At 37.8% G+C, this 24,334-nt stretch overlaps 2 protein-coding genes and 1 long non-coding RNA gene across 6 annotated transcripts in view; 2 read left to right on the top strand and 1 right to left on the bottom strand.

The window, feature by feature from the left end:
• Positions 1–8,833, top strand: part of LOC146399782 (uncharacterized) — a 50,468-nt gene extending 41,635 nt beyond the window's left edge. For 2 of the 3 annotated variants that reach the window (XR_014814927.1, XR_014814929.1), the window contains one exon: positions 5,433–8,833. This is a non-coding gene — a long non-coding RNA (uncharacterized LOC146399782). The remainder of the gene's footprint in view (positions 1–5,432) is intronic. The other variant, XR_014814930.1, reaches the window with a different exon arrangement.
• The window catches only part of CTSC (cathepsin C), a 35,387-nt gene that overhangs the window by 3,792 nt on the left and 7,261 nt on the right, over positions 1–24,334 (bottom strand). The window contains exons 3-5 of the mRNA XM_003129741.4: positions 11,888–12,054; positions 8,391–8,546; positions 4,992–5,107 (exon numbers count right to left, since the gene is read on the bottom strand). Of these exons, the coding sequence (XP_003129789.1) occupies positions 4,992–5,107; positions 8,391–8,546; positions 11,888–12,054 (439 nt within the window). The remainder of the gene's footprint in view (positions 1–4,991; positions 5,108–8,390; positions 8,547–11,887; positions 12,055–24,334) is intronic.
• LOC102160855 (uncharacterized) overlaps positions 11,939–24,334 on the top strand; it is a 393,443-nt gene continuing 381,047 nt past the window's right edge. For both annotated transcript variants that reach the window (XR_014814892.1, XR_014814905.1), the window contains exon 1: positions 11,939–12,105. The gene's annotated coding sequence lies outside the window, so the exon portion shown is untranslated. The remainder of the gene's footprint in view (positions 12,106–24,334) is intronic.

Below are 24,334 nucleotides of genomic sequence, written 5' to 3' on the forward strand. Positions count from 1 at the left end.
CTTCAATATGTAGAGTAAAAGAAATACAAACAATAAAATATGGCATGTATATAACAAAACAAATTGTAACACTTGTTACAATTCTAGAAAGAAATGAACATAATTTTAATATCTGTATTATTATACAGCTTCTTTCACCTCTGCCACTAATACAAATTCAACATGGAGATATGCTTGTACAAAGCATATCTTAAATGAAGTTGATTTGTTACTCAATTTACTAAGATATTAGTTACCAAATTATTTGAATGGTGATCACTCTCCTTATGCACGTAAAGCAAGATAAATGAATAGACAATATTACACTTCAAAAAACTCATTCTACATAAAGAGAATACCATCTTTGTTCTCTTTAAGAAATCTGAATTTAGTAATTTCCTCAGAAAAGTATTCTAAAAATATGAGGGGCAGTGTTTTTCCTTCTCCAGGTAACTGTTCATTCATGTCCCTCCCTGAGTGCTCAGCATCCAATATTCCAAACTCTACTTGAATGACTTAATAACATTTTCCTCAAACTATATCGTGAATTTCCTTAAGTGTTTATAGGAAATCTGTTTTCTTTACCTTGGTGCCTGATGTAATGAAGGAACTCAATGCATCTTTGTAGAAAGAAGAATCAAGTTATGAACAGAGAGATTCATATTTATATCCAGGAAAAAAAGTTATTTCAATAGAACTAGTCAACATTTACTTGTTTTTAAGCTGTAAGGGAGGTAGAACCCTGGATCCTAAAGTGAGCCTTCTATAAGTTCAGTGATACCACAAGGCCCAGACCTGGAGTGGTTAGAGCTCTATCGCCCTCAACTTCTGCCATTTCTGGTGTTCCCCCAAATTCTCTCCATAAACATCTCAGATTTATCTATACTGCTTTTGCTACTGAGAGATCACCTAAATTTATGGGATGAAGACTTGGATTTTGGCATTCACCTAGTGTACAACCTACTCACTTGATAATGTGTATACTGAGGTTCAGAAAGAAGCAATGACCTGTCCAAAGTCACAAAACTAACGGATAGCTGATGCAAACATCTAAATATCTCCTAATGCAGAAGTAGTGGTTGGTTGGTTGGTTGGTTTTTCCATTTGTAGATCAGTATCTGCTTTAAAGAATTTTCAAATTTCCCTTCCCTGTCATTCAGTTACTAGGTGGACCAAAATAACTTGTACAGTTTGTTTCAGAATCCAATAATACTGTCCTTAGGACCTCTCTTTCAAATGACAGAATGCCAAAGAATTAGATGAGTGACAGTAAATGAGTCTAGAAAAGGCCCCCATTTGGCCATTAAACCATCTCAGTCCACGGCAGCCACAGAAATAATCTCTCTTGTTATTAACCATTAAACCCTCATCAGTGACATCAAGCATTATGGGAGGGACAGGCCACATGTACATTCAAGGGCTCAGAATGTGCTCTGTTAACAGAGAAATCACAGGAATGAAGAAAGGAGATAACCTTCCTCAAGCCCCTGCGGTTCTCAGAAGGTCAGCTGCCTGGGTAATTAATGCCTCTTTTCAAAAGTCAAGGCCAGAGTCTAGATTCTGAAGGAACTGTTATCTCTTAAGACTACAGGGCAATAAAGAAGGGGAGCCGGCCCAGACAGAGCTCTGTCGTAATTCAATTTCCACAACCTCAGACAGATAACGTGATCTTCGCATAGTTTAACTATATTCAGCTCCACTTTCTAACAGTGGAGAACACACTGAACTAGGAGTTTTTTCCCTTCCCACTCAGCTGTGTGACTCGGGGGAAGCCATTCACTTGACCTTTTGGCATTTCTTTTTATCTTTTGTGTAAAAGGAACAGAGGGAACAGTTTAAGGCCCCTGTCTTCCAGTTCTAACAGTGTAAACAGCAGTTAGGACAAGACAAAAATGAACTATATTTTAAACATTAGGAAAAAACTCCACATTTCCTAATTAATGTGACCTGAAAGACACTCCCCTTCTCTCTGGAAGATACTATAATAAATAAAGACAACACAGCTGGAAGAACAAAGAAAGTCCATCTCTTTCCATTTCCTAGCTCTCTTCCCTCTCACACATCAAAATAAATCTTAGCTATGAGGCTGGTGCTTAGAGATGTTAACCTATTTAAAGGTAAGAATTCATTTGTGCTCCGATATATATATATATTTTTCATTAATCTCATTTTCTCTCTGAATAGAGAAAAGTTGTGAATTACCTTAACCTCGGGTAATTTTGAATTCTCAGTTATATAGAACACTGGTGTACTTAAGTTAGTGGAAATTTCCAAGTAGCCCAGTTAGTAGGAAGAGAAAATAATCTTTTCCCCAACTTAAAGTACAGAAAACCAAAAAGAAGTTAAAAGAGGAACCTCTAAAGTACATTATTTTCTCAAGCATCTGACAAGATGCTACAGATGAGGGCTCAATTTAAAAGCAATTAACCTCTCAAAGCCCTCTGTTTTTAAGTTGCCCATGTCTGTTCAAATCATATTTATAACACTCAAAGAATATGGAATATTAGAGACAATAATAGCTTTTACCAGCTACAAGAAAACTGTTGTTAAACAATCTGGCTTGAGAAAGTCTAATTTCCTTTCCCTAAATTATTATCTTATCACTAATCAATCTTATCTTTTGGGAAGTGAGTGGAACTAAACTTTTCTTTGAACCTCCTCCTAATGAATCTTTAAAACATTCTATTAAAGCAGTTATCATATTGTATTTTAATATTTTGCTTGCACATCTGGCTAAAACGCAGTCTCTAGGAGGAGAACTAAGCCATATCAGTCTTTCTATCCTCAGCCATTACACAAAAAGTCCTAAAATGTTAGATACTTTATAGATACTGCAACACAGTGGAAGTAACCTGTGCCAGACCCTCAATAATCAACACTTGACATGCAGTATTTACTTAATCCTCTCCAATAAGGATAGGAAACCTGTTTGAAGACAGAACAAATTTAAATCTTCTCTTAACATTAGAACTTTAACTGACTTTCCATTCATTTCTCAATTATCTTCAAATTTCTTTTATTTTCATTCTTTCCTGTCCAGATACACACACACACGCACACACACACACACACCAATTTGTTGTACACCTGAAACTAAAACAACATTGTAAGTCAACTAAACTCAAATATAATTAAAAAAAAAAAAAAAAAAAAAAAAAGACCTGCTCAAAGCTCTATACATTCAGAACAATTTGCAAGAATTCAGTGAGGATGAATTGAAGAGTTGATGGTGAATACTGAGAAGTGGAAGAGGCTGATTATCACTGAATTTTTAGGAAAAGGGAAGAACAATTTATCTTTGGGTGTTATTAATTTATAATCCTCTCAGAAGACACTAATCAGAATGTTTCCAGACAGCAAATACTACACCCACTTTATACAAATCAGTCATGCGTACCACAATTATCTTCAAAATGAGCTAAGAAATAATAAATCAGGAGTTCCTGTCGTGGCGCAGTGGTTAACGAATCCGACTAGGAACCATGAGGTTGCGGGTTCGGTCCCTGCCCTTGCTCAGTGGGTTAACGATCCGGCGTTGCCGTGAGCTGTGGTGTAGGTTGCAGACGCGGCTCGGATCCCGCGTTGCTGTGGCTCTGGCGTAGGCCGGTGGCTACAGCTCCGATTCAACCCCTAGCCTGGGAACCTCCATATGCCGTGGGAGCGGCCCAAGAAATAGCAACAACAACAACAAAGACAAAAGACAAGAAATAATAAACCGGAGTATTATATAAATGATTCTCCAACTATTGTTGGCTAAAATTTAGGATAAGATAATGTGGTATCAAGTGCTATTAGAAGAAGAGTCATTAAACCTATTCATACTATATCTAATGTCTGGAAAAAACTGGTAAAATGCAAGTATAGTGATAATTTTGGTAAATCTGGGCTCTGCCTGGAGGCTACTATTCAGGAAGCTGAGTTAATACTTACCATTATATGTCATATCCTGATGTAAAGTCAATTGAAAAGTCCTTACATAGCTCAAAAAAATCTACCAGGAAAAAAATATAAGGACAGATTTTCTGGGTCCCTATAGTAATTGAAGACTAAATGATGGGGGATAGCCAGGAGATGGAGTGGGAGGATTGGTAGTAAAGCATTCCAGCATAAAGTAGAAATGGGGTATGCATGTGTCTGTGTGTAATGGAATATTACTTGGCCATGAAAAGTGAAATAATGGCATTTATAGCAACATGGATTGACCTAGAGATTATTCCTCTAAGTTGGGCAGAGACAGACAAATATATGATATCACTTATATGTGGAATCTAAAAAATAATAATACAAATGAACTTATTTGCAAAACAGAAATACACACAGATATAAAAAACAAACTTGTGGTTACCAAAGGGGAAAGGGGAAGGGAGAGGGCTAAATTAGGACTTTAGGATTAACAGATGCCCATTGTTATATACAAAAAGATAAACAAGGAACTACTGTATAGCACAAGGAATTATATTCAATATCTTATAATAAACTATAGTAGAAAAGAATCTGAAAAAGAATATATATTTTTATATGCTGTATATGTATATGCTCTGTGTACCTGAAACTAAAACACTGCAAATCAACTATACTTCAACCTAAAAAAAAAAAAAAAAAAAAAAAGGATTCAATTCTAAATAAACCACTTGCAAAGACTAATTTTAGTCACATGCAATTCTTTGATTCTACACAAATCTCTGTGACTAGGACAGCAAATGAATTTGGCTCACATATCACTCTAATAATTTCATTAGCTACCTGGAACATATACTGAGAAAGTCACTGAAGAAATGTTGAGCTCAGCCAGAGAGATAATCAGTTACCAAAATCTATCATGGGTACAAAAGGAAGAAGTAGGTATTCATTGGCTATACATTTTCCATTTCTTTGCCAAAGAGGATCATATCTATTTCATCTCTATCCTCAGAATCTTTCTGAGAGACTGACATATAGTATATGTTCAATAAATATTTCAGAATGAATTAAGTAAAAATTAACACTTTTTTTTTTTTTTTTTTTTTTTTTACCTTGGTTTCGAACAGGAGTAACAAAATTGGTACCACGAACATTCCTCCAGTCCCAGGAGGCTGGCAAATGCAAACTCTTTTCCTGTATTTCAGCAGTTATTGGTGCAGGTTTGGGCCTAGGGTGGAAACAGACATCTGACATCAAAATATATTCCTTCCTTTGAGGATGACTTCCTACTTCTAATTCCATGATTTCAACCAGCTGGCTGGCTAGGATATTGATTCAGATCCAAAGAGCACTTGTCCATCAGTGTTTCCATGTGTCTGCTACACAGTAACGTGTCTGTTATACAATGTGTTGATTATAAAACTAAGTTGTATAAATTATCCATTTCTTTTTCAGGATGTAGTAATTTTGCCCTGAGAAACCATACTGGTTTTGTATATTGCTCTTGCTAATTTTAGTAGGTTTATATAGCTACATCCTCTTACTCTTGGCAGATTTCGAACAAAAAAGTAGATGCAGTAAATTGAAGATGGCCTACAGAGGATTTAAAGAAAAGAGAAGAATTACTGATGTTTGACCCAGGAAATGGTGACGATGGTGGTTGTAAAAGACATGAAGAAGGCAGAGAAATAAAAGATCTAAGTAGAAACAGGCAGACTAGCTCTATAAACAACAAACAAAAGACACAAAGATGGCCATCAATGGCTTTACCGCGTACTACTTGTGTGACATTTGTCAAAGAACTTAGTATCGCAAAACTATGATCACCTCCTATTAAGATGGGTATAATCCGGGAGTTCCTGGCTTGGCTCAGCAGGTTAAAAACCTGTCTGTATCCATGAGGATGCAGGTTCAATCCTTGGCCTCATTCAGTGGATTAAAGGTTCTAGCACTGCCACGAGCTATGATGTAAGTCCCAGACGCAGATTGGATCTGGTGTTGCTGTGGCTGTGGTGTAGGCAGGCAGCTGCATCTCTGATTCAACCCCTAGCCTGAGAACTTCCATATGCTGCAGGTGAGGCGGTAAAAAGAAAAAAAAAGGGGTGTAATAATAACTGCCTCAAAGGACTGTTATGACACTTTGATGTAATAGTGAATAACAAGTGCTTAAAAATAATGCCTTGTCGTGGATAAGTCCTTAATAAATTATTAGGCTATTAGGATGATTACCATCAGCATCATCACCTATGTCATTAAAACTAAATATACATTTAAGTGACTAGCTGGCACAAAACAGATGATTTAGATGTTTTTTTTATTGTTGTTTTTTTGGCTGCACTCACAGCATGTGGAAGTTCCCAGGCCAGTGATCAAACCTGACCACAACAGTGACAATGCCAGATACTTTAACTGCTAAGCCACCAGGGAACTCCCACTGGATGACTTAAATGTTAATTTCCTTCTTCCTAACATCTCATAAGGCAGAGTGTTTGCCCATCATTGCATACACAGATGAAATAAAAGCAATGTGACAACTGAAGCTCAGTGGTGTGAAAATGAAGAGAGTGAAAGAGGAATTGGGGAGATGGAGAAGTGAGAATTACAAACATCTTAGGCCCACTATACATTATTGGTTTCTAATCATTTAGGTCCAGTTTCTTTTAAGAATCTGGAGGAAGCTCTGGACTCAAGAGATGTGCATAAACAATTCATTTTTCTATAATTTAAGTAGTTTCACAGTTTATAAACTTCAAGTTGAGAGTCTGTTATGCCATTGGATTCGTTCAACAGAACTAATTTATATACTAAATGCTACTGAAAACCAGGCAGCTAGACCCAATGTCTGACTCAGTATTTCCCACTTCACCTAAATCTGTCTCCTTATCTTAAACCTTCTATGGAGACTTATAGCCTTAAAAGCAGGCCTTAATAAAGCTATCCCCTCTCTAAAACCAAGGTAGTCGGGTGGAGGGAGAAAAGCACAAAAGAGTTCTTCAGAAACATGGCACATGACCATGGCAAAGTAATAGCGTCTGGGGGCTCAAATCTTTCAGATAGGAGCCCCCGTCTCTCTAAGTTCAAATGCTGACATCACCTCCTCTGAGTGCTCCTTTGGATTATTACTGAACAGGTGTCAACTTCCTGCCTCACACAGACACAGGATGGCTCTTTTGCTTTACTGAATCTGAGAAGGGATACCATATGCTCCCTTTCCCAATTCTGCCTAACCAGAGCATCTCATGGATTAGTCATTCCTTAGAATACACTTTGAGAAACACTGTACAAGATTCTTTTGAGACAGGGGTAGAATTATGAGAGAATGCTATCAGTTGGACAGGAAAAAACTCCATACAGTCTCACAGCTGAAAAATGCCATACCATTGGGATTACTAGTCTGCAGATAAAAAGTTAGCAATGCATTTTAGTTAATGATTAATTCATCGATGGTCTGTTTAAACAATAAAATTGGGGCTAAGGACTCTACTGATACTAAGGAAATAATCATGTATTCTCTGAATATTAGAAAATGCATCAATGTACTAAGAGAAAATAACCTATCTATATTCAATTTATGGAGTCCCATTAGCTTCTGATTGGCTTTCCTACCCTTCAGTTCCATCAGATTCTCCTGCAGCAAGATACAGTATCACAGGAATATGCTTGGCCATTGAACAAATGTTAAGGTACAACATACTCTGCTAAATCCAGCTTATAGTTTTGAGGGAACAAAAGAAATCTATCAAATTTCTGACTATATAAATTCAAAGAACAATATAATTTTTCAAAAGAAATACAACATAGGGTATGTAAACTAAACATAGGAAATGCTCCTCTGGCTGAGGGTAATAGAAGTATATTGATAAATATGGAGCATTTTTGGCTGGACCTTAAAATGAAATGATTTTGTGATTTTTACAGGTGGCAAATTTAACAGTTTTTATGGCCAAGTTCAGGGGTATTTGAGGCAAAGGGAGTGTCATGAATTGAGGTAAATGAAAGTTTTCAGTAATTTTTTGGTCACATTGTTTAAAAGCAGGTCAAGGTAGTAAATATAGTTGAGGTCAAATTTAGATGGCTTTGATTACCAGGCTAAATTTATTTATTTGATAATAGGTAGATACCAAACCACAGCTGGGTATAGGAAGATGAAACTGGCAGCATTTCATATAATGGCTAAAAATGGGGTCTGGGAGGGGAAGAGACCAAAGAAACAAAAGGCAAGAAGCTGATCTGTGATACAGGCTAGAGATGACAAAGCCCTAAGCCAAAGTGTAGGAAATGGAAAGAGAGTAAAGGAAGTGGCAGATGCTATGAAAGCAAAACCCATAAGTAGGACTTGGAAAACATCAGAGTATGTTATAAGGAGAAGAGGGAGACAGAGAAAAGATAACCTAAAAAGTTTAAGTTGGGATGACCAATAAAATGATAAGCAACCCAGGGAAAGCTGGCTGGAAGGGAAGATACTATCAACGCAGATGTCTTTATTAGTGATAAGAGATGCACTTTCTTACCGTGGGAGTCTCTGGTTGTAGCCACCACCTCTCTGAGTCATCTCTTTCAGGGTAAGAGTCTCATATTCCATGTACGCAGTGGCAGTCCAAGACTTCTGAATGCCATTGATAGCTTTCACAAAGTCATGGTTGTATTTGTAGAGCCTATTAGAATACCTGCCAACAAAAGTAAGATAACTTAAGATATACTCTTTACTGATTTAAAATAGGCACTTATACTCTGGGCCTGAGTGAGAAGTGGTAAAATCTTTCAGGAAGGTAACTGGATATATCTCTCTCTCTATCAATAGCCTGGAATTGGAATGTATCCTATGGAAGTAAAAGTCCAAGTGAACTAAGATGTGTGTGTAGGGATGTTCAGTGAAGCACAATCTAGTGATAGATTATGAACATAAATAAATGTTCTATGATAAGGGATTGATTGAATAAATAATGGCACTTCATTTACTGTGTATTCAGTAAAAAGGTCTGGAAGAGGAGTTCCTATTGTGGCTCAGCAGGTTACAAAACCCAGCTAGTATCCATGAGGATGAAAGTTTGATCTCTGGCCTCACTGAGTGGGTTAAGGACCCCGTGTTGCCAGGAGCTGTGATGGAGGTCACAGACAGGCGCAGATCCCTCATTGCTATGGCTGTGGTGTCGGCCAACAGCTGTAGCTCCAATTTGAGCCCTAGCCTGGGAACTTCCAAATGTCACAGGTGTGGCCATAAAAAGCAAAAAAAAAAAAAAAAAAGGGTCTGTACAATTATTTAGTGATATGGAAGAATATTCACACTGTATTAAACAACAAAGCAGAATATCAAAGGAGTTTATACAGAATTAACCAATTTGTGTGAAAGTGTACATATATACTTATACCACAAGTACATACAACCGAGGTGATCCTTGGGTGGTGACAGAGGGTCATCACCTTTCCTCTACCTCCTATAATTTCTGCAATAAACCTTGTAAACTTTAAAAAAAATTTTTTTAAAGGGAAGACAGCAGAACTGCATACAGTGTATATATAGCATGGCAAGCATCCTAACCACATGATGCAAAAAAAAAAAAAATTGTTCCATATGGATATTTGCTATATATCCTTGTTACTCAAATTTGGTTCTTCAGCTATTATCTACAGCACCACCTGGAAGCTTGCTAGAAATGCAGATTCGTTTTCAAGCCAGGACACCTGAATCAGAATCTACGTTTTTAACAAGATCCCCAGATGATTCACAATAACATTAAAATCTGCGAAGTACTGGCTTACCTGATGCCAAATGCTTGGGTATAGATGAAACAAATCTAACACATACACAGCATGTTTACAAAGCAAGTAAACTGAGGAAGATGATTACTCATCTACCTTAACTATGTATCGTACCTATATGCCAGGTGCTAGGAATTATAGAATTCATCATGCTACTAAAAAGGATTCTCTGACTTACGTGTCACTCAATATCCGGGACTTATATTAACATTCAGTTGTGCAAAGCAAGATCTACCTAACCTGAGTAATATTAAGGGCATACTGTGAATTTTCTTCCTCTTTTAATTTAGAGGTTAACAGAGCATTTTAATATTTGTCAAAAAATGTAGAAGCCCTGAAAATAATAACAAAAATGTGCAACCACATTGAAAATGTTTTAATGTTTTTATCAAAGGTCTTTCCTACTTGTTGCAAAGTCTGAAATCAGTGAGGTGCCTTTATTAAATAGATTATAAAGCTGCCTCTATTCTACTTGTGACAGAACTAACACACAACAAAAACAAATTATAGTTGTCGTTTCTTAAAGACACAGGAGTAAATTTTAAGTTGTAAATATATATATTGAAACCAGATCAGTAAGAGCTAAAAGAGACCCTGACGTAATACAGTCCTAAATACTTATTTTACAAGTGAGACAACAAAGATTCTGAGCACTCTAGTTTATTAGCTTCTTCACTAAATGAGGCAATGTCTGAAATAGCGGAAAAGTAAAGCACACACGATATATCCTAAATAGTAGGGTGAAACATGAACAGCTTCACAGGAAATGTGTTACTCTAGCATCAACTCAAGCAAAGGCAATTTAAAAGCTAAATTCAAAATGGAGCAGATGAATTGGTCCTCTTTGAACTCATGTTCTCTCCATTTCTCTGATGCAGTGATTCACTGCCAGTGTGGCCTAGCTTTGGATGATTCGTTCATGTGCTCTTTCAGTGGATTTCACAACCAAACAAAACAAAATATGCTATTTATCTTTTCCTTCCAAACTAATCAAATCTGAAATCTCTTGTGTGGTTCACAGTTACTTAAAATGGATATAACTCAACAAAAAACATTAACTGCACGTTCTAAGTGGAATGGTGTCCTTCTGAAATTCATACGTTCAAGTCTTAAACTCTGGGACATCAGAATGTGACTATTCAGAGGTAGAGCCTTTAAAGAGGACATTAAGGTTAAAGAAGGTCATATGGGTGGGCCCTAATCCAATGTGACTGCAGTGCTGATAAGAAATGGAGATTAGGACACAGACAAAGGGATGACCATGTAGGGTCAACAGTGAGAAGACAGCCACTGCAAGGTCTCAAGGACAGAGGCCTCAAAAGAAACCAAACTTGTTAACCCCCTCATCTTTGGATTTCTAGCCTCTAGAACATTTTTTTTGCTTAAACCACTCAATCTGTAGTACATTATTATGGCAGCCCTGGCAAAGTAATACACTACATAAATACAAATAACTTCAGTTATTTATTACCTTGTTTAAAATTTATGTTCAATTGGCATCGCCTATATTTGTTGCAACATAGACATATATATCTAAAAGTATTGTGCAGCATATTACATAGCAACAATAAAATGATTTTTCAGAAGTTCCCTTGTGCAGCAGGTTAAGAATCCAGCGTTGCCACAGGTGCAGCACAAGCCGCAAGTGCAGCACAGGTTCAATCCCTGGCCTGGAACTTCCACCTGCCCCTGGTACGGCCAAAAAAATAAAATAGAATAATTTTTCTGTGTAAACCACTTCTGTGCTGTGGTCCTTTTAAATATTCTTTAAAGCCATCATAGGTCCATTACTTTTGAAGTGCTTTGAAAGAATACTTTTTTCTCACAGTTACATCACTCAGTGTATTTTTCCAGTAACGTGATATATAACATGGCTTATGTTTCTAAGTCAAATAAATTTTACATAATTAAATTTTCCAAGAATTAATGTAGACACATACTTATACATAGTATAAAGAACTAAGTGGAGTTCCCACCGTGGCTCAGTGGTAACAAACCCACTAGTATCCATGAGGACTTGGGTTCGATCCCTGGCCTTGCTCAGTGGGTTAAGGATCTGGCATTGCCATGAGCTGTGGTGTAGGTCACAAAATGTGGCTTGGACCTGGCATTGTTGTGGCTGTGGCGTAGGCCGGCAGCTGCAGCTCCAATTCAACCCCTAGCCCGGGTACTGACATATGCTGCGGGTGCAGCACTAAAAAGACGAAAAAGAAAGAACTAAGTGGATCTTTTATTTATGACAACTCACTTTTTCTGGCGACTCTTAAGGTGTGCTGTGTTCACGTTCACTTTTTCAAAGGTATTTCCCGCCTTCTCTCCAGTGAAGCAAGCCCAGTTCCGGCCCAGCACGTCATGCACCCAGCCAGTCATGGTCTCATTGCAGTAGCTGGTTACCTTTCTGCCCTCTTCTTTATACTGCAATCAAATAAGCAAAGGAAAAGCCTAATGAATCTGCCCCTCTCTCAGGTATGATTCTTTGTCTCCCATTCACAGTAAAAGTGCTCTTTTTCATTTCATTTTAGGGACCAGTCTCTGCCAACCAAAACAAAAACTTTGCCCTGAGAGGTTACAGTTTGAGAATTATTCTAGAAAAAGAGAAATAAACTTCTCTAAGATGAGCATCATTGAGCACCAAGCAAAATTTACACAACAAAACACTTCTAAGCAGGGAAAGAAACTAACATTTTTAGGAGTTCCCGTCGTGCAGTGGAAATGACTGGGAACCATGAGGGTGTGGGTTCGATCCCTGGCCTTGCTCAGTGGGTTAAGGATCCGGCATTGCCATGAGCTGTGGTGAGACATGGCTCGGATCTGGCGTTGCTGTGGCGTAGGCTGGCAACTGTAGCTCTGATTCCACCCCTAGCCTGGGAACCTCCATATGCCGTGGGTTAAGAAAAAAGGAAGAAAAAAAAAACTAACATTTTTAGAGCATCTGCCCCATTCCAGGCATTTTACAAAAGCTACGTCTTTTAATCCTTACAGTAAGCCTATGAGGAAACAGGCACCAATAAACTCCATTTTGCCAGCGAGTCAGTGGAGGTTCAGATCAGAGAGGAAAAGCATCTCCTACCTAACAGAGCTGTTAAGTGACAGAAACAAAATTCCACTCAGTTTGTCAGACTACATACACTTTTCCCCTGAGAAGATTCATTCCAGCAAAATACAAGAACCAAGGATGAAAATTTTCCACAGAATTACATTTTCTTCTGTCAGCCTCCTCATTTATTAGGATATTCTAAATCAAAAAAGGAGCTAAAGTAACCTGATTATTAAATATTCTCTCCACTATTTCACTAGTATGACCTATTGCCTTATTTCATTTAATACTGAAAAATAGCTATATATTGACCCTTAAACACAGGGGCACTGACAGCCTGCAGTCAAAAATCCATGTATAAGTTTACAGTCAGCCCTCCCTATCCCAAGTTCTGCATCCAAGGAATCAACCAACTTCAGCTCATGTAGTACTGTAGTACATATTTATTGAAAAAAACCTGCATATAAGTGGACCAGCACAGTTCAAACCTGTGTTGTTCAAGGGTTGACTGTATAAAGTGATAGATCCAGGATCTGAATTCAGATGCTTTGGTTCCAAAGCCTAAACCCCCTCATGTAATAACATGTTCTCATGGAGGAAAGATGCATAATCTAGAATGACAGAGGAGAGCATGGGAGGAAAGAAAGGGAAAAAAATGGATGCTAAGTTCTCTAGGAAGGAACTAGGGTACAGACAATTTCAGGCTTTGACTTAATTTAATGAACAGAAGCACAAAAACAGTCAAAGGCAACAGGAATAAATCAGCACAGCAGGCAGCTGTGCTTCAGTGCTTTTCTTTACAACAGCACACAGTAGGTTGGTTTTGGCCCACAGGATGTTGTTTGTGGATTCTTAATCTACTGTGGTGGATACTACTTTACCTGTGCACAGGGGGGTGGCAGATGTCTCTTTAAGAGCAAAGTAGTAAATATTTTAAAGCTTGCAGGCTATAAGGCCTCTGCCATAACCCCTCAGTTCTGCCATTGCAGTGTGAAAGGTGCACTGGGTATATACACATAATGAACAAACCACATTGTGTTCCAATAAAACTTTATTTACAAAAACAGGCCTGTAGTTTGCAAGCCCTAAATTTAAAGGAATGGGTGGGCTAAACTGAACTTAAAGGCAAAACTACCTTACTGCATCTCTCTAAATTCAAATCATATTTAGGCAAAGAGTTAAAAACGTGTGGCCTTAAAAGACCTAGGTCTGCCTCCTGGGATTCACTGCCCACTAAGCTCCACATAAGTTACTGTGGACCATGCATATGTACTTTTGCTTCCATCTTGGTGGCTTGTGATACTGTGAAGCCTGTCTCCCTACTCAGGGTAAGAATACCTTCACTAGCACCAGTCTGGCTCACCCCTCCTCATATTTATCATTTAAAATGTTATATAAATATGAGATATAGCAAAGAGGTGAGCAAACTAAGTCTAGGGAAGACTGCTTGCTTTTATACGTATAAATACAGTTTCCCTGGAACACAGCCAGGCCTCTGTGTGTACAGCATCTTATCTCTGGCTGCTTTGGTGCTATGGCAGCAAGACTGAGGAGCTGCCACAGAGCCTAAAACATTTACTATCTGGCCCTGTAAGAAAGTTTACGGATCCCTCTCAAGAGAACAATAAGAAAAGAAAACCCATGATCTATTAAGAGGAAACAATTAGAAGACAGTAAGTAGTTAAGTGGAATGCAAGTAGTAAAATTTTTGTGAAATATGGTTTTTATGAAAATGAAAAGTGAAGTGGGTCTTCGGGTAGGATTTTCTTGGTTATTTACAAAATGGAGGTAGTTATATAAGTTTTGTGAAATTCATGACTTAAAAAAATATTATTTCCTAAGAATGAATGAAACTCAAAGCCTACAAAGTCCTAGAGGAGGACATTTATGAGGAATGGCCAGATGTTACTAGAGGCTGCTAACTTTGATCTGTCAGGGGTTATGACTACACTTCCTGAAAAAAAATCATTACTTATATAACCTATTTTGTTTTTTGCTAAGCCCTTTCATTTATTTATCAAATACTACTGGTACTGTAACATTTCCCAGGCATCACACACTAGATGCTGGCATACACACACATACGTATTGATGTAGCCCCAGACCTTAAGACATTGGGACTGCAACGAAATAAATGAACATGTAAATAATGTGGTTATTTATCTGAACCAAAATCCTGTGGTTCAGCAAGTTAACCATGCTTGGAAAAGCCTGAGAAATTTCCCCATCGAAGCGGAAATTTAGATCACAGATGAAATGACTGTCCCAACATAGCAAAAGAGTTAGGGGCATTCAGGTTAGAAGAAACAGGCCCCATGTGTGGTTTCGTTCGCCTAGCTGGCACAACTAGTCAGTTATAGGCATGATCACTAACACCAAATAACTTCCCCTGTGAGGGAAAGGATGACTTGTTATTTTGATTGGAGGGGGAAAAAAAATCACCGGAGATGAGCAATTGTGCTGCAGACCCTTACCATTCATATTTGTTCAACGACTCTGTACCCTTCATCTTCAATATTATAGAACTATAGGACCATAGTAACATTTACCTGTCACATCATACTTTATAAACATTTTACAGATTACTTATGAATCTTAGAGGTGCAAGATAACATAAAGATAATACAGTCTCAGGGGCAAAAAAAAAAAAAGATCTAAAGGAACTGGTGGGACCAGAATTTATAAAGACTCCAGAACTAAGCGTTCTTCTCAATACCATGCACCATTTCTTCATAGCCTTTGATTTCTCTCAAAGTGCTAGAGAAGTACACATATAGGTCAGTTACCGAAAGCACTGGCTAGGTGGAGATGCCTAGAAACCATGCAGGGAAGGCTTGAGCAGTCTACAAAGGTTTTCATCTATGTGTGAGCCTCACAATGATTCCTTGGGATAAGAGGCATTTTTTTCCTCATGGAAAGTGACTTTGCAAAGTTAAATGGAGAAGAGAGAATTAAAATATGAGTTCAAAGTTTATAAAAATCATTGCTTTACTCATTTTCTGAAAAACAGAACAAAAACTGGAAACTCTCATGAGTCAGATCCAAATTGTTGCCCAAGACCCTTTTAAGGGCCACGTGAATTCTCCAGCAGCCCTCATGGTCATTTCCCACTGTTCAGGTACCTATGTTATCTTGGCTAGTTCGGTCTTTTTACCTTTTTGCTTCGGGTTTTTGATATAGGGCAGAGGTAAAGGACATGCTCTACAGGCCTGACAACCTAGATTGGATTCAGTCTCTCTCTTACTGGCTGTGTGATCCTGAACAAGTAACCTATTGTCTCCGTATTTTCTGTGTCTTTTTTTTTTTTTTTGGTCTTTCTTTTCTAGGGCCGCTCCCTGGCATATGGAGGTTCCCAGGCTAGGGGTCGAATCGGAGCTGTAGCCACTGGCCTACACCAGAGCCACAGCAACGCGGGATCCGAGCCGCGTCTGCAACCTACACCACAGCTCACGGCAATGCCGGATCGTTAACCCACTGAGCAAGGGCAGGGACCGAACCCGCAACCTCATGGTTCCTAGTCGGATTCGTTAACCACTGCGCCACGACGGGAACTCCGTTAAAATTTCTTATATTATTCTGTAGTTTTCCCAATCTAAAACAATTTGGTTTTTTAGAGCCTGAAATTACCTTATGAAAGGTAGGAGAGGGCTTTGATACACTGTGCAGGATGCCTACAACTTAGTAGAAAAGAGGTATTTACATTCCCGCCTCCCACCCAGAAGCTCAGGACCATAATTCTGAGAGGACCACACACTGTGCCCCTGTTACTTCCTTGATTTGAATGTTCTTAAAGTATCTGTCATTTCCCCTGTATTGTAAGATAAATCTTATTTGATTTCTAACATTATTACCAATTAAGTTGAAATTTTGGCCACACTATCCAGCTTGAAATGTAGCCAGTTTTTCCTAAGGGTTTTCATTTATTTATATAAACATCAGTCTCTGAATACTGCCTTGCACAGATGGGATAATTTAAGTTTCTATTACTTTATGACAACCTTTATTGCAACAAGTAGATAACTGCATAACATCTGAAAAACTCCACACCCTAGCACTTAAGTTTAGAAAACTGCTAGGATTCAGTAACTATCTAGTTGCTTCTTCAAAACTACCATTGCCAAACATTCTCAAAACCGCCCTCTTCAATTTCTCATTCACTTTATCAGTTATCCCAATTCTATCCAATTACCTAGTAATAATAACCAATTGAAAAAAAAAAAAAGGTTGGATAGTTTATAACTTTATTTATCCTAGATCTCTTACTCAACTGCTTTTTGATGCTGGGGGTAGGGGTGGGAATCATATCGTTTGTTCCACTGTTTTCTTGATTATATTTAGGAAGTATTTGAATACTTCCTTTAGTAATGAACTGGCTATGAGAAAAATGCAATTTAGTAAAAAGGACTTTACCCTCTAAATCCCTGTTCTGCCACTTAACATTTATGTAACCATAAGCTAGTCACAACTAAGGAGCCTCCTGAGAATAGGAATAATATCTACTTCATTGGATTCTTATCAAGGATAAAAGACAACACTGAAGTTTGAAGAGTTTGAAAAGTTTTAAAACACTAAACAAATAACAGTATAAACACTACCATCTGTTACAGTGGGAGATACAAAGTTGTTTAAGACTTTATTTATGCCATCAAAAAAATTTTATACTCCAAAAAAAAGAGTTCCCTTCATGGCTCAGTGGTTAACGAACTAGACTAGCATCCATGAGGATTCAGGTTCGATCTCTGGCCTCGCTCAGTGGGTTAAGGATCTGGCATTGCTGTGAGCTGTGGTATAGGTTGAAGACGTGGCTTGGATCCTGCATTGCTGTGGCTGTGGCCGGCAGCTGTAGCTCTGATTCGACCCCTAGCCTGGGAACTTCCATATACCACAAGTGCAGCCCTAAAAAGCAAAAAAAAAAAAGTTTTTGAAAAGAGATATTTTGAAATAGTTCCAGCACTGCAGTATTCACTATTTAATCTTTTTTAATAGAGCAAATGTCTGTTTTAAAATTTGTCCATTTAAATTGTCATCATTTAACATTAAACACCAAACTAATTCTTCTGAACTCTACTAACATGTCAAAACTAAACTTCTTTACTGAAAAGATTTTAATCAGAAAATTGTTTCCAGGAGTTCCCATCGTGGCTTAGTGGTTAACGAACCTGACTAGCATCCATGAGGATATGGGTTCGATCCCTGGACTTGCTCAGTGGGTTAAGGATCCAGCATTGCTGTGATCTGTGGTGTCACAGATGCGGCTTGGGTCCTGCATTGCTGTGGCTCTGCTGTAGGCCAGTGGCTACAGCTCCTGATTTGACCCCTAGCCTGGGAACCTCCATATATCATGGGTGTGGCCCTAAAAAGACCCAAAAAAAACAAAAAAAAAAAAAAAAAGAAAATTGTTTCCAAATGTTGAAACTTGGTGGTAATGATACTTATCTGTAACAGAAATCTTTACATTTCTCCTGGCAACAAAATCATGATAATGAAACATACTTTTATATTACTTTCAAAGAAATCATCATGAAATAGATTTTGGCAGGACACATTTTTTGTGACAATAAATAAATCAAATATTAATCATTTAATATTTCATATGTTTTAAAACATATGTACACACACTGTGGAATACATAACAAAAAATTCGGACAGCTAGGTCTAAGCCATCAAGATCATTCACCATGTCAGAAAAGAACATGGTTCATAAAGTTCAGTGGTTTAAAGACACATAACACATGAACAGAGATTACATTTGAGTAATACTGAAGAACAGAATGTTTATTCAACTTTTTGCCCTTTGTTTAGTGTATGTAAGTGCAGATTAACCACTTCCACCTGCTGTTAGGTCTGGAGTGTGAAGACGGCCATTAGATGACAACAAAGAACAAGGCACATTTTACTCAAGTGATATTTTGCCAGTCCACCTAAGAGTGTCACGTCTTTCCTCAGAAACAAACTTCCCTCTGTCAGTTTCAAGGGTTAGCTCTAGTTTTCTTCCTACTAACTAGATTTAACCATTTATTTAAAAAGTTGAATTTCAGTGAATTGTGAAATTGCCAGGGAAATTGTTGCAATGGTTGCAACAGAGTATCTTCCAGCATTTTATAAAAGGAATTGGCAGTTGGATTTACATGTGAAAATGGAGGGTGCCCATTTATTCTGGTGCCCAAAAGATATTCAGTTTAAACCAAAATCTATGTTCCAATACTAGCTAAGAAAATAGCAATGTGACACCCATCGGGGTGGCCAAAATCCCTTAGACTCATCCCTCACTTACTTGCTCATAAACTCTTGAAGTGTGAGGTCTGAAGAATTTTTAGAGTTCATCTACTCTAATCTTTAGCTGATGCTTTATAGGGTTGGGGTATAACTTACAGTATTCTAGGCTAGTTGGAGTCCTTGGTTATCCAGGCTTTGGGGAACCACTGCAATCATCACTATTTTCCCTGATAGTTAATTTAGTTTTCAGTAATTCTGAACGTTAGCACTTTACTATTTTTAATTCCGTGCCTTCTATTGCTTCTGTAGTCTCACACAAAAATTAAAAATAAGCAGAATAAAACTTTAAAAGTCTCATCAGTTTTCTACAAAGTCACTCAACAAATGTGCCCTAAGGGTCCACCATAGCCCCTAAGAACACAAAGGCAACAATTCTTTCAGAAATACAACAATAAAATAACACAACAATGATGTATTATCCAGTTTTCACTTTCGTACAAATATTTATTGAAGTCCTGTTATTTATCACATATTGTGCTATACATAGAGAATAAAATGGTCAGTAATTGATCAATGCCCTCATGGAGTTTAAAAGACAGACAATTACAACAGAGAATGCTCAACAGTCATCTGCTATGGGGCCTTCTGACACATATACCTACAATTTTGTACCCAAGTCTTCTCTTCCATAATCAGTACAAACATTTACATGCAAATTTACTTAAAAGAAACAAGAGAAAAAACCACCACCACCAACAGTTTAGTAGGTATGGTTTTTAAATGCCATGTTAAATATATTTTCATACACATTGGTTGTTTTTTCAGTATTTACATCCAGACAATCATTTTGAAAACACACAACTCTGAAAGAACTCTGGAGGCATGTAACCTGGTATTTTTTTTTTAGGACAGACAACCTAAAATATAAACATAGCACCATTTCTGATTTGTGCCTCTAGAGCCCTACAGAATCAATTCTTTGTAAGTTGGTATTACTTCTGAAAGTAATGTCTTTCAAAAGACAATAGAAATATGGATAATTTTCCAAACTAAAGTCCCAAGATAAAGATCTGCGTGCAATAGGTGAAGATATGTAGGGAGAAACACAGATTTTCAGTTTGGAAGAAGAAAATATGCTATCAAATAGTTCCATTTACAGCAGAGTTAGTACTACCAGGGCAGAGATACCTGCAAAGTACAATTGGAACCAAAATAATGGCATTCCTCCCACCAATGGAGAGCCAGGGAGTTTCACAGAGGTGGCCTTGAGGTCCTGAGTGATAATTATCAGGATGTAAACCAACTATAATGGAAAAAGTAAAAATCATTAAAAGGAAAAAAGAATTATCAGGATGGAAGAAAATACCCAAGTAGTAGTCAGATGTACTGTTACTTAATCTTTTATAAGATATAACCTTCCCAGAACAGATCAGTGCCTCTCAAATGACATAGAAAACTATACAAACCAATTAATGATGAGAGCCTACTATGCAGAGGAAGATTCCTCCATTCACAGAGGAATTCAAGGGATGCAGGGGAAAAGTCCTGCCAGGTGATATGGATTAGGCGTAGCCCCACATTTTTGGTTTATGAAGGCTGGTATTAAACAATTCTAAACAACTAAGGTGGAAACTAGTCCATTGTTTAGCAGGAAAAAGCTAAAAGATAGCAATCAGTTTGAACAATAGTGTAATTAAGAGAAGTCCATTTGGCAAGGGTACTTCATTTGAAGTTTCCAAAACTCTCCTTCCAATTTGGCAACCTACGAAGGGAAGGAGAAAGTAAATTTTTGTCTTGAATAAAGGGACTCTGGCTTAGGAAAGAAAGTAAGTGGCCTCATTTGGTAAGGAAACATAAGCTTCAAGTCAATTCTCCTAAAATTTCAATAGAAGCCAATGCAGTGCATTGAAGGAACATTTGTGATGCCTACAGACTGGGAGGCACCAGAAATTCTACCCAAATTTGACTTCAGGTATCAATACTTCGTGAAACAGGCTTGATAAATAGCCCACATCATTTTACAGCTAGAAGCTGTGTGAGTGTAAGCACTGAATGAGAATACTTTTCCCTATCTGTAAAATGAAGCTAGTAGTATCTACTTTATAGGATTTTTGAAAGATGAGAGTATGTCAAGTTCTTGGCACAAGGCTGCCACCTAATCAAAAAACAAGCAAAAAAAAAAGTATAATAATCATACCATCTTTCTAGATAGGGATACTGCAGGCCTATTGTCTGCAAAAAAACAACTTTCAGCAGTTTGGCTCAGTTGAGAAAGCCCTCTCCCCTAAATGTGTCCTCTCTGGGGCCACCTTCCCACCCATAATGTATCTACATCTCAAAATATTCTGAAGCCTGATTTTCTTACAATAGATGTTGGAGTTCTTCAAGGTAATTACAGAAGGACTCGGGAAGATCATTTAGCTGTGAGTAAAATTTGCACTGTGAACAGAACAAAACAAATAATTTACGTCTTAAGCAGTAAAGATTTGGAAAAAAATCATTTCAACAGAAGAGTAATCAAAAGCGAGGGGGGGGGAGAGAAAAATATGTTGGGTATGATTGCGTTTATTCAAAGGCTGTATGGTGAAGCCACCTAAGACTTCCAGATTTTTTTTTCCTCTTTCCTGTGTAGTCTTTGGTTGTTCACATTCCAAAATGGTGGTTGCTGCTTTCCAAGGAATGTTCAGGAGGGCAGCTGCCTTGGAGGTAGGTTACCAGGACTCCTCTGCATGTTACATGCACATAAAGGCTCCAGAAGGGACTGTAGCTGCTAGAGGCCTCTGCTAGCTGTTAGAGGTAGGCAGGTCCACGGCTGCATGCTGCTCTCCCTCTGAGCCCCAAGGTCTGTTTTTGGCTGTGGTTTTAAAAGAGCCCCTCAACAGATGCTCTATTTAATAACTAAAAGACAATAAAAACTAGAGTTACAAGCCAACAAGGATCACACTGTTTCTTAAAAATGTTTACTCATATTAATTTAAATAAAAAAATACCAGTAATTAGTATTTAAGATGCTGGTATTTTTTTTTTTTAATGCTGTTTAAGACATTCACAGAAAGCTGCCAATCTCAAAAGCTGAATGCTTAAGCAACACATGCATGCAGCCAACATGCTCGAGAAGCACATGCAGATGCATTTTAAATTAAATGCTACCTAATAAACCTAGTAAAGTTTTCTAAATGTACTTAAATGTCTAGGTTGCTAATCTGGCAACCCAGACATAGCAACATGTATACCTTTCCAATTCTAAATGTAAGCTTAATGCTACTTTAACATGTATTTCCAGGTACAAGGCTATTTATCCCATTTTCAAAGCAAATACTAAAGCCTAGCTTTTCTACTGGTACAGGTGTCTTCTTAATTAGGAGGAAGAATGAGTTTTAAGGCAAAAATCTTGTAAACTGCATTCTGAGATTATTTTTTGTGAGGGGAAAAATGGTAAACTTATTTTGGAAATCTTTCCTATTGAATCTTCCTCCTCAGCTACCACCATACAGGATACTAAAGATTCTGAGAAAATTCTTAAAGGATGTTATTTTAATGCAATCTATTTAACTTATTCAACTGTAAGAAATAAATACAGAAAAAACAGCTTATTAGTTTCAACTTTAATTTTCACTTTGATCTGTTATTAGTGGCTGCCTAGAACAACCTTTTAAGCTTAACAAGATGAAGTGACAGAACTTATGAGCAATTCCTTCCTGGCAGATGTGTGGGCCACTGCTGGTCCACTAAACACTTTGAAAAAGCTGATACAGGATAAGGCTGTGGTCTTTCAACACTTGTCCCCAGTTCCCTTTTTCATATCTCACTTCCTTACTTAAGAGCTAAGTAAAAGAAGAAGGGAAAGGAGAAAAATTGTTACGTAAAATGCAAGGGAGGATAAGTCCCTATCAACTTTACTCTCTAATCACCCATTTTTCCATCAAAATTTTAGACACCTAAATTTATGGATCCAGTGAGAACAGTGATTTAAACATCTGTTCTGAAAATGTGAGGAGAATATAATGAATGAAAAAGATCCTTTTCTCCCTAGTCATTATCTGTTCTGAGAAGGGACCAGTTTAAAAAAAGATAGATGAGGAATTCCTGTCATAGCTCAGTGGAAACGAATCTGACTAGTATCCATGGGGACGCAGGTTCGATCCCTGGCCTGGCTCAGTGGGTTAGGGATTCAGCGTTGCTATGAGCTGTGGTGTAGGTCGCAGATGCGGCTCAATCTGGCGTGGTTGTGGCAGAGGCTAGCAGCTTACAGCTCTGAGTCGACCCCTATCCTCAGAACCTCCATAAGCCACAGGTGTGGCCCTAAAAATGAAATAAAATAAAATAAAAAATAAGAAAAAAAGATGGGTGTTGTCTCATAGGGATTAGTGACAGGTATGTCAGTTTCTCTGGAAGAGCCACCTTCCCTAATGAAGACAGAACTAAAACACTGTGGCCTCACATTGGTGCCTCTTGGGTCTTTACCAGCAACCTTGGGCAGTATTGCTATTTCAAGGATGTGAACTTAACTTGGAGCCAGCTTTTGGTTTAATGTGCACTTATGTTAAGAGCATTGTGCTTGAGAAAACTAATTAGATGTGTGCCAACAGAACATACTAAAGTGAAAATAGTGCAGGCAGGTAAGAAGGAGCGAATAAGCAGGTTCAAGCAAGAAATCTCTATGAAAACCATAATCTCCCTGGAATCCATCTTCCTCTCCCTGATGAATAAACAAGTTGACTTGCATAAACAACCAGGGACGAAGGAAGCTTGCTTTTAATAAGAACGTTTAAAATATTTCAATGGAGCTCACCCAGTTTGTTCCTCAGATGTGGCATATCATATATCCCAACAGTTCCCAGTTGCATGAAAAACTGACTGATAAAATCAGTGACATCCTATGAAGGGTTTACAATGGAAAACTGAGTCATTATGTTGAGATAAAGCATCAAAAGAAAACAAATAGCTAGGCATGAAATAAGTGCTAAACTTCTGGGGTTTTTTTTAAATACATTTAAAAGTAGACATCAAGTTATTTTTTAAAAAGACAAACTCATCTTTCTGTGTTGACTCTATAGTAAAACAAGTAAATCTATCCCAATAGCAAATATTCCAAAAGTTGAATTATTATAACTTAAAAATGAATCCAGAAGGCACAGTGGAAAAATGTCACAAGACTCCCAAAGAAGGATTTGGGAAGTGCTTTTTGGGAGTCTTGTGCCACTGTAGAAACACATATTGACATTTCTTTTTTTTCTTTTTCCCTCTTTTTTTTTTGGCCACAATTGTGGCATGTGGAAGTACCTGGGCCAGGGATGGAACCCATGCCACAGCAGTGACAATGCCAGATCCTTTACCTGCTGAGCCACCAGGGAACTCCATGATTGACATTTCTGGCTGTTCCAACAAGCTTGAAATTTACTAGCACACAAAATGGGCAAATAAATCCCCTGTTACGGATTT

The sequence above is a fragment of the Sus scrofa genome, chromosome 9, assembly GCF_054392235.1.
Source record: "Sus scrofa isolate SSC_HxYL_T2T_F1_AM1 chromosome 9, Sscrofa_HxYL_maternal_Yorkshire_Landrace_v2.0, whole genome shotgun sequence".
Classification (NCBI taxonomy): domain Eukaryota; kingdom Metazoa; phylum Chordata; class Mammalia; order Artiodactyla; family Suidae; genus Sus; species Sus scrofa.